Below are 11,130 nucleotides of genomic sequence, written 5' to 3' on the forward strand. Positions count from 1 at the left end.
TTTTTTTTTTTTTGCGCGTTGACACACGGCGTTTTGGTTATTCGGAACGTTAACCGAGTGCCAGGTGTCCTGGATTGTCGGAGATTATATCAATCTCCGTTCTTTCTTTCGTCCATTTTGATTGGTCGTTCTTCCTCAATCACGCTTCCCGAGTGGTTGGTCCCTGGTTACTAAACGTAACGAGACTCTTACCTGGAGCGCGAGAAAAGTCAAAATCGAAGACGAATTCGATCTTCCACCGATCGTAGGACGACTTCCTTCCGCAATTTACGGTCTCTGCGTGGCAGTTTGATAAACAATGGATGTCCGACTACAAACGACTTTTACCTATGTTTTTTTAAACTAATAAATTTGTCGGGCTTCCGACGAAAGAAAATCCAATCGCGGACCACCATAAACAATCGCAAAACCTGCCGGTCCATTACTGGGTAAACAGTCCGTGATTTAGAAACAGGTTTACGGAGAAAAACTTCATACTTGCGTACTTCGTACTCGTTCGTATCCTTACCCAATTTGCACAACCCGGCGTTACGCAGTTATTAAAGCTACCGGGCATGGTTAAAAATCAAGAAAGCATGAGCACAATTATTCCAAATATTACAGGCTCTGACAAGTAAAGAATTTTCGGAGTCCTGCCGCAAATACGTATTGATTATCGACAATATGTGAGATATCATAACAAGCAAAAATTTAAAAAACGAATAAGCGAGCTTAAAATTATTAAATACAAATGTATTCTGACAGTTTATGAGTTAATTATACTTTCTATTTGCAAAATTTTCGTATAGACTTATTACAATTAAACATATAATCCTTATTGATTGACGTATTTCAGTTCAGCACTTGATTTAGTACTAATTCCATAAACGAATGGCAACGTTAAATCGAAGTTTGACTGTATATTGTATATATTTATATTCCCGAGTGCCACAAATGCACCATACTTCCCTGATTTCATTTTTTAAAGATTCGCTATACAGCAAATCTGTGGCACTTAAAAAGTACACCTTAAAGGCATTTTAAATTAAAATAATATCCAATTCTTAAAAGTATACAATTAATAAATTAATTAATAAAAACTTAAATTGTTTTCGGTCGTACAAATTGAAATCTTTAATACTTCAATAAGCAAAATTCATGTTTAATTTTTTTTTTAATTTTGTTTCTAAATTATTAAACCTCACCATTCCATTATTGACGATTACACTTGACTAATGAGAACAAATAAATAAATATCAATTTATGAGTTAAACGTATTCAAATTTATAAAAATATTTTTCATTTTGAAAATAATAACAAAAATTAAATTAATTTATTTCCTATTATTTTATTTTATTAATATATTAAATTTATACTGAAACTGCTTACACCACTACTGAAATAGGTACTACTCGACTGTCTCTTCTAAAATGTAGATTTATAATATATTTTATATTAATTTATATATGCAAAAATGAATAATATTATAACAAATGTAACTCGAAACTATTTTAAAATATTGCTGATATATCTATTTTAATTTAAACTGCTATTAAACCAATTAGCCTATATACCAGTGGTGGCAAAAGAATAAAATTATATTTTATTCTTTTTGAAATCATAGCGATACGCCAAAGATTCAAATTTCAAATTTCGTTACGGCAAAATAGAATCCACTAATTGAAAAATATTGCTTTAAGAAACTATTTTTGAATGTAAATGTCGAAACGTATCGACAATATTTGAGATAACGTGGAGTAACAATTCGAAATAATGTTTCATACAACAATATCCAACAATCGCCTTTAAGAAGAATGCTTCATTATCGAAGGAAAAATCAGACAAGAAGAAAAATTTCCAAGAACTTGTGCATTTGCACTCACATATTTGACATTTCTATATATTTTATCACGAGTATATCATATAAACATATTTAAATTTCGTTTTCTTTAGTAGGGGAATCGATGGAGCCTTCATCATTAATCTTTGTCTTTCGTTGCTGTCTGATATTTGTTGCATCTTAGATTAACGAAACAGTTAAGAAAAATTTCATATTTTCTAATTAAATTCTTAATATATTTTTTAAGTTCAGATTAAAAGTTATTATAATTTTTAATTTAGGATAAATAAGGATTTTGGAAATCCTCATACCACTACTGAGGCGGTAGAAAAAGAGATTGATCTTAAACGGAAAAAGAAAATTGTTTGTTTTTTTATTAAAAGGTTTGTAAAAATTTGTATAACTTGTGTTTGTACATATGTATTATAGGTAATTAAAAGAATCTGTGGCCCGTGAGAGCGAAGATCCTTCGGGAGTCAAAATACATTCCGAGGAAGCAGTTCTGATCGGTAACGCACAATCGACAGGACAGAAATATTCCAGTCGGGTGATTTACAGCATTGTACCGTGCCCGAAGCCGAATTATTTGCCATTTATAGGGCGCTGTCCTATATCCTACAACTAAGAAATTATATTGGACGGGTTAGGATTTGCACGGACAGTCAAACTGCACTGCGAAGGATCAATGGTAACAACAGACAATGTCACACGACCAATTACATTCGTGAGATTTTAAATACTATCAAAAACTTCAATGTCAGCTTTTCCTGGATTAAGGGTCATAGTGGAATACGAGGAAATGAAGATGCCGATAAAATTGCGAAACAATACTGAGGAAATTATTTTTCCTCATCTTACGTATAAAAACATCAAAACTCTGCTTGAGAATACGGCGTTGCAACTCTGGCAAACCGAATGGAGAGCAGGTGATACAGGAAGAGTCACGTTTGATTTCTTCCCCAACGTGCTGCAGCGGCTTCGTATGAAACACTTTAAACTGAACCACATCATAACGCTAACGCTTACTGGCCATATTAAGTTTAAAAAATACCTTCATAGGTTCGGGCACAGTGAGGAAGATAAGTGTGAGTGTGACGGATCTACTGTCCAAGACCGTGCATCATTTCATCTTCCAATGTGAAACATACAACCGGGAACGAAGACGCCTCACTCAAAAGACTCTGCAAAACGGTCACAATTGGCCATGCCCGTTATGGTGTCTTGTGTCCACTAGTGAAGTATTCGGGGAATTTACTACATATATCACTGTGATTAGAGCACTTGAAACGAACTTTAACTGAACTTTAACTGATCGCTGCAATATGGATCTCTGTGAACAGTGTTCTGAATTTCTGTGAACAACGTTTGGCGTTGGGGGTTTATGGCTCCAAGTGAGAGCTGGGTTTTTGTGGTTGTGTCTCACCCCACGCATACGTTCATCGGTAAACGATTTATGGTACTTGTTCGTTTTCTAATTGCAGTGATGACAAGTAGTCATATGTATAGTATTTAATTTGTGAGTATGTAATAATATGGTGTTTTGTGTAAGCAAATTATAGTATACACTTGCATTTAATTGGTCCCACGTAGACAAGATTGTCGGGTTACATTTTGTATTATTACTTTTGTTCAAACGGCCTAGAGCCGCATGTACATATTTTAATTTTCATTAATAAAAACGGCAGAACGCCCATGAGACTTCCCTTTTCATCCCCTTTCCTATCTTTCTTTCCTTTCCTCTTCACCACTTCTCTAACTTTTTTCTCATTCCTCTCACTCCCAGGCAATACCAATGAGTAGTCCTCGGTCTTTATCCCCTTTACGCTACCAATATATTGACAATTCAAGTTAATTACATCCCGACAAATTGAACGGAGAGCAGACTATGTCAGACAAGGTATACCAGTAATGTTGATAAGCAAAACTACAGGACAACTCAATGATCCCGAATGAAACCGAGACCGTTGGGTGTTGCAGAATACTTGACAAAAGCTGCCAAGTGTAATACATGCAATCGATTTGTTTGTAAAACACTCTCACTGTCATAAAAACAATAATATGCGAATCATGCAATAACCAAAAAGATTAAGTTGAAATGAACGTCTATTCGTTCTAAGAGTTGCATATTATTTTTAAGTGTTTAACTTTATTTCCTAGTGGAACCTATTTTACACTAGGAAAAGAAGTGGAACACTAAATGCATATAAAGCTAATTGTTGTGTTTTATTTTATATTATGCGTTAATTAAAGTCTTTATAGAAGCGGTCATTTACTGACCCACATGGTCGTCAGTGTTTCAAAGTTTGTCGAAAGGTTACGACAGATTTGATTTATTCATACTCGCCATCGATAAACATCGAGGGGAATGTCTTAAGGGAGGTTTTTTCTACAGAAAGTTGGTCTTTATTTGGGTGCGAGACAAGTGTAGAAAATCCGGAAACTCATTGGTAAGGCGCGAACCACGTGCTCGATGGTTTAGTCCACTCGGACACTGAAGCGCTTCTTTTATGTATAACACAGCCACTTCTCAAGATTATAGTAAATATAAAGAAGTTAGTGTTTCCTCCGAAAAAATAAAGTTCGTTTGCTGTAAAGACACGTACTCTTTTGAACCATTTTTATATTCCTTTTGGTTATATAACACAGAGGAAAAGAATGGCGATCGGTAAAGAACCAGCAAACCCCGTAATTTTGTATGCATTTTTGGTTTCAGGAGACGTCGATAAATGGGAAAACATCGGGTTTGTTTTCTATGTGTGAATGAGCAATGAATCGGTTCACCCACTTTCGTGGAAACGATACCCGTACGTTTGTCGAAAATGTCTATGGATTTTGCAGAAAAGTTCGGGTACTACGAGATTGATGCTATTTAATTTTATTAAAGGTTGAGGGTGTGAGATGATAGAAAAGTCGTGTGTCATACCTCGAAAATGGTCGAGCTCAACAAAGATTTTCATTGTTATTGGTATTTACAGTTTTATTCTTATTTTATAAAAATCATTTCTACCCAGAAAATTAAGTTTTTCGACATTTTATAATAAATTGTTTTATATCTTTTATATAAAAGATTTTCCATAAAATATTATATGAGATGGCGCCACACGCAATTGTAATTGTTAACGAGAAAGTTAAGAAACCCCTTAGTAGATTTGAAATTGTTTTCACGCACAGTTACGTGTATCACAAAATTTCATGTAAATCGAAGAAGCAACATTAATTTTAATATCGTTTTCAACAATGTTCTCGATGTAACAATTTGCAATTGTTTCAATTATTGTTGAAAAATGAAGCGTTCTTTCGAAAATATTCGTCTGCGATTTTCTAGTGAATAAATGAAGGAAGAAAGGTAAATTTCCTCAAAAGCTATGTTTACGAAGAACCATTCTTTGATACTTATTTAAAATTTCATCAATTCAGTTATAATAAAAGTGATGGCGCTGATCCAGGCGGTAAGCAAAATCAGAATTACTGGATTAACAATGTAAGTTATTCAACTTCATTTATGAACTTACAAATACATTTTTTAATTAGAACTCAATTAATAGGTCTTCACTCGATTTTGAAATATGTATTAAGACTAACAAATATTATTATTTTGACTTTCCGCAGAAATTTAATAATTTGCCTGCCAATGATTGTTTTTCCGCTTACGAAAGAGATTCACCATTGGAGGTGAACAAACCTAAGAAAGTTGGAGAATTTAAACAGTTTTTCAAAAGTGTATTTTGTAAACTGTTGCGCTGTTTTTGCGTAAAAGGAGAAAGTTCCGATTCATCGGTAACACTTGAGTGTCTTTGGTTTTCTCTCTTTTACAATTAACGAAGTTTGCAACTAAAATATCTTATAATTGTAGAATTGCGAATCGGACGATTTTCAATTTGGACTCGAACGTTTAAACAATTTAGAAGAGGAGTACGAATTCCAAGAAATTGGTGAAGGATCTTTCGGCACAGTCTATGTGGGTCGGTGTAAAAATTCCGACAGAACAATCGCTGTCAAAGCCATTAAGAAACGAGGATTTTTACTAAATCAGGTATGCATTGAGCCTTGTTTTCCATATTCTTTCTATGAGAAAAGAATACAATGTCTGGGCGTTAGTAGAATTTAAGAATGTATTTTATCTTTGGCACACGAAGTGTATACAGTTGACTGAAAAAACACAGTTCATTTATATAATAATATTGTTGTTAATACTTTTCAAAAATATTCCGTAAACAACTAATACGAAATATGTTAATTTCACATTTCGTACACTTTTTTATTTACAGGAATTCGTTATTGTCAGAGAAGGAATTGCTTGGCGCCGTGCTTCCGATTATCCTCACGTTGTCAGTTTTATTGGTAACTTCGAAACCGATATTAGGTAAGGTTTACGTATTTTGATATTACGGATTTGTAATATGTTACGTCTTTCGAGTAATAAACAATTTGTGTCCTTCAGTTACTGTTTCGTCTGCGATTACGTGAAAAGAGAGAATTTGACAGACCTGTTGGAAATAAGTGGAACATTATCGGAAACCCAAGCTAAGACGATCGGTGCACAACTTGCTTCGGCCATAATTTATATTCACAAGAAAGGTGCTTTATCTAAATATATTCATGCGTATAAATTTTCTTTCGCATATATACACTGCGTGACAAAATATTTTACTTTTTCCGATAGAAATTATTCACAGGGATATAAGCTCAAACAACATCCTAATAGATAAAAACAACAAAGCCCATTTGATTGACTTTGGCCTGTGCACAGTAAGTACTGCACGCCTCTTACTGTTCTTCGACTGTACTTTTCTTACGACGTGACGATTTCATTGTTTTCAGCTCGAACGTTGTCCAAAAGAGTTCTGCGGCACTCTGTTCTATTTATGCCCAGAAATTCTTCAACAAAAGCAATACGGTAAGAAATGTAATTTTCATTTAATGGATTTTTATTTCTTTATTTTATTAATGAAATGAATGTATGGTTTACAGACGCTTACTGCGATTGGTGGGCGTTTGGAGTCGTATTATATCAGGTTCTGGTCGGAAAAACTCCAATGAACATTTACCTGGAAGAAATTACGACCATCCGAGATTTCCAGTCGTTGCCGATAACCGAAAAAGTACAAAGTAAGTATCAATTTAAAGCCGTTAAGAAAAACCGGAAACGACGATTAATACGAAAATGTCATTGCAGTTGCCGAACAAGTCGATTTGACGTATCCTTTTGAAACACCGCAGGATGCCAAACAAATTATCCAGGATTTGTTACAGAAGGTAAGTTTATAATGCGTTTTATGTAATTAATTTTCCGATTTTTGTACTACACATTTTACGAGACTTTTTTTATATGTCGTGTTGTTTTATTTTGATATATTACACGTTTTATATTACCTTAAGCCATACAATCTTACATGTTTTATAATTAATGCGAAACGCAATCGTCGGTTTTATGAGACAAATGATTTTTAAAGCATTTTTTACCGAATCTCTCGACGATTAACTCATTACGGTTAATCGAACGTTAAATTACGGTATTCAGTAACTGACTTAATTACATTTTAATCATTGATAAGAAATTTAAAAAGTTATCGACGTATCACACCTTACTTGATTTTTTCATTGCAATCTCTCTGATACAGTTTAAGTAAGGTAATTGTAACGAAAAGTTGCAACAAGTATAACTAACTATTATTGTTGACCATTTCAGAATCTCGAGGAACGTCTTACGGAAGAAAATATCGAAAATCACAAATTTTTCGATGATGTGCCGTGGCCTATAATGCCAAAGACTTAAGTCGTTGCTTAAGAGAAGCACAGAATTGAAATGATTATTTCTGTCCTTTCGTTTATTTTATTTTTATTTTAAATATATTTAAATTATATATACGCAAATGTTTTCGTTTAATTTCATACTTTATCTATATATATAAAAATGAATGTATGTCTGTGTGTGTTGTGTGTGTGTGTGTGTGTGTTTGTCCTTCATGCATTACCATACCATTTATCCGATTGCCATGAAACTTTGGGAAGTTGTTTAATACACTCCCACAAAGGTTTCTGGCATATGTGAAGACCACCATTTCCCCCCTTTCAAAAATATATTTATATATGGATTAAGGCTTTTATGTCCAACAGATGGCGCTAACTTCCGACGACCTAAGTTTGCTTCTCTGTGAGGCATTGTTTTTCTGTGAGAACGGACTAAACCAGATCATTTTCTATCTATCTATATAAATAAAATATAACGTTCGTTTGTTCCTACCGATTCCTTTGAAATTTTGACACTACGTTGCATTCGAATACGCACGTGTTTTTATATAATACACATGTCGAAATTCCCCCACTGGGGGGAGAGGGACAGGATTAACGCTTACTGTGAAGAACTCGGCTTCTATTTATACTATTTTGCATGCGTTTTTTGCGTTTTTAATTGCGTTTTAATAGGTTACGTCAACAGAATATATACTAAAAAGAGATTTTTCGATATTTCCTTGCGGGGGAGAGGGACAGGATTAAGGCTTACTGTGAAGAACTCGGCTTTTATTATACTATTTTAGACGTGTGTTTGATTGCGTTTTAATAGAATACGTCAACAGAATATACACTAAAAAGGGATTTTTCGATATTCCCTTGCGAGGGAGAGGGACAGGATTAAGGCTTACTGTGAAGAACTCGGCTTTTATTATACTATTTTACATGCGGTTTTTTGCGTTTTTAATTGCGTTTTAATAGGTGACGTCAACAGAATATACACTAAAAAAGGGATTTTTCGATATTCCCCAGCGGGGAAAAGTACAGAATTAAGGCTTACCGTGAAGAACTCGGCTTCTATTTATACTATTTTACATGCGGTTTTTTGCGTTTTTAATTGCGTTTTAATAGGTGACGTCTACAGAATATACACTAAAAAAGGGATTTTTCGATATTCCCCAGCGAGGAAAGGGACAGGATTAAGGCTTACCGTGAAGAATTCGGCTTCTATTTATACTATTTTACATGCGGTTTTTTGCGTTTTTAATTGCGTTTTAATAGGTGAAGTCAACAGAATATACACTAAAAAGGGATTTTTTGAAATTCCTCCCATGGGAAGTGTTTACTATCATTTTAAATATATTTAAATTATATATACGCAAATCGTTTTCGTTTAATGTCATACTTTATTCGTTATAAATAAAGCTTAGTTTATTACTAATGGTTTCCGCACGTTTTGACTGCGTTACTCGTCTGACATTTATACGATCCGCATCTTAAATACACTATTATAAATGGTATGTAATTAGGAATTACTCGGTGGCGCGCCGTTCACGGACGCTGTGGAAACGACGCTTCCTTTGTTTTGTTTTAAATTTAAATACATATTATGCCAGTGATTCTCGACCTCTTTTCGGTGACGGTGTACTTTTAATCATTTAAAAATTTGGCGGCACACGAGGTTACTTCGGTAAGTACCGCGGAACAACCGGTGACGTCGTAACGGTGATTTTTAAACGAAGTTGGTTATTTAGGTATTTTCTAAACGCGTAGAACCGATTAAACTACTTGTCTGACGTCGCTTATGTATAGATATTTGCAGTGGCGGCACACTTCAATAATTTCGCGGCACACTAAAGTGCCATGGCACAGCGGTTGAGAATCGCTGTATTAAAACATCAGGATTTTCTGTAGGTGAAATGCTGAAAATAATTTATAATAATCAGTTGTTTAAAAACTTATAATACATTGTATAGGTTTATTATATTTAAATTAGTTCAAAGTGTACATACTTTTGCACTTGAGTTTCACTCGTTGGAATATCTTCATTACTAAAAATAAGTGTCTTATTTAAGTATACCAATAATATTGTTTAAATATCAATTTCTTTAAAAAAAAGGTGTATCTCTTCTTAAAAGTTAATTGATTTAAGTGAAATGAATTAACATTTAAGAAAAAAAAGACCTTTTTTTAAAGAAATTGATATTTAAACAATATAAAGAAACCGCACCATCGATTTCTACTACTTATTGAATATGCCAATAATAATTTTTTTCACATAAGTAATTATAAAGCATAATAAGTATATTACTTACTTTGAATGCAGGATATTATCTCAATATTATTTTCTAGATTATTTTCATCTTCGTGTATTAAATTTGAAAATTTCCCTCAATGGAGACATATTGTTAACTAAACTATAGAAAAAAATAATAAATTATGAATTGAGAACAAATCAGGTAGATAGTAGCTTAAATTTTAGTCAAAAAACATAGATATTAAAGAAAGAATAATAATCCCCGCAGCTATATATTATAACTAAAAGCATTTATTTTAAATTATTTTACTTTAGTTTTTTTTTTGTTAGATTTTCTTAAAAATGGTTTTTAAGGGGTATTTTTTTCACGGCAATCTTTTTGATACATATTTGACTTAATATTCCGATAAAATCGTCTCTACATAGGCTACTAAATATCTACGTGTTACCAATTAATGAAACTGTGACATTAATAAACTTACCTTTCACATTCACTCATACAATTTTTTAGAACGCTATCCATGTTATCATATAAATGCCACGTGGTTTTATATATGTGTCTTGTCCCACTACCACTGGCAAAACTCTCTCGAATGTTTTTTCTCTCCCTGTTACAACGATCCCTTCGCATCTTCCACTTTTGTTCTGCTTTATTTCCTATTTAAAACAGTTTAGAATTAAACGAATGCGCTTTAGGAGTTCAATGCAGTATATCAAACTTTCTTACCATTCAATTCAAATTTCACGCCAATCGCCGTCCATATCGTGTGTTTCAACGCTATATCTTTAAACCTTCTACATTTCTCGTCGTATAAACACGTGTACTTTCTGACTTCTTCGATAAATAATTCCAAATCTACTCGCTTTCCCATTCTCTTAGCTAAACTTTCCGCCATTATGACTATTTCAAACTACACGTGACAAATTCACGTAACTACGCGTCACAAAATCCTCGCGATTTTATTGGTTGCGGTACGACAGAAGCGCGGAACGAAAACGGAAAAGATAAATAATTTTTAACTCTGCTTTCGGTCTTGTTTCTGTCCGACAGAACGTTCCAAAACCGGAAGTTTCGTCAGTTTGGCTTTCAGTTTTACGATTACGTCGCTGATTACGGTAATGTGGAGTCCAGGCTTTATAGCGAACACATTCTCCCAAAATAGCAGATTATTTTCTCGCGTGTTTTGTTGCTGATACACATTTAGTTAACTTAAAGGCAAATTAATATAAAAAGTGATCTTCAGACAAACGTATCTATCAAAGTTTCAACTATTGTTATGGAAAGTGCAGAATGAAATGCGTGAGAAAAACCCAAGAGGTT

General features: G+C 33.6%; 2 protein-coding genes and 1 long non-coding RNA gene across 3 annotated transcripts; 2 read left to right on the forward strand and 1 right to left on the reverse strand.

The window, feature by feature from the left end:
• Positions 1–5,444: 5,444 nt before the first annotated feature.
• Positions 5,445–6,144, forward strand: LOC136971053 (uncharacterized). The gene is made up of 3 exons (XR_010880094.1): positions 5,445–5,596; positions 5,673–5,852; positions 6,088–6,144. It is a non-coding gene; the product is annotated as an uncharacterized lncRNA (long non-coding RNA).
• Positions 6,145–6,219: 75 nt separating this feature from the next.
• LOC136971051 (uncharacterized) lies at positions 6,220–7,595 on the forward strand. The gene is made up of 6 exons (XM_067265538.1): positions 6,220–6,397; positions 6,483–6,568; positions 6,641–6,716; positions 6,791–6,928; positions 6,996–7,075; positions 7,509–7,595. The coding sequence occupies exons 1-6, from the start codon at positions 6,220–6,222 to the stop codon at positions 7,593–7,595; spliced, it is 645 nt and encodes a 214-aa protein (XP_067121639.1).
• Positions 7,596–9,386: 1,791 nt separating this feature from the next.
• LOC136971052 (uncharacterized) lies at positions 9,387–10,705 on the reverse strand. Its single transcript, XM_067265539.1, has 4 exons — positions 10,537–10,705; positions 10,292–10,466; positions 9,565–9,603; positions 9,387–9,474 (listed from the first exon to the last, which is right to left on the reverse strand). The coding sequence occupies exons 1-4, from the start codon at positions 10,703–10,705 to the stop codon at positions 9,387–9,389; spliced, it is 471 nt and encodes a 156-aa protein (XP_067121640.1).
• Positions 10,706–11,130: the final 425 nt, after the last annotated feature.

Source organism: Centruroides vittatus, unplaced genomic scaffold, assembly GCF_030686945.1.
Source record: "Centruroides vittatus isolate TY-2023 unplaced genomic scaffold, ASM3068694v2 contig_2301, whole genome shotgun sequence".
Taxonomy (NCBI): Eukaryota; Metazoa; Arthropoda; class Arachnida; order Scorpiones; family Buthidae; genus Centruroides; species Centruroides vittatus.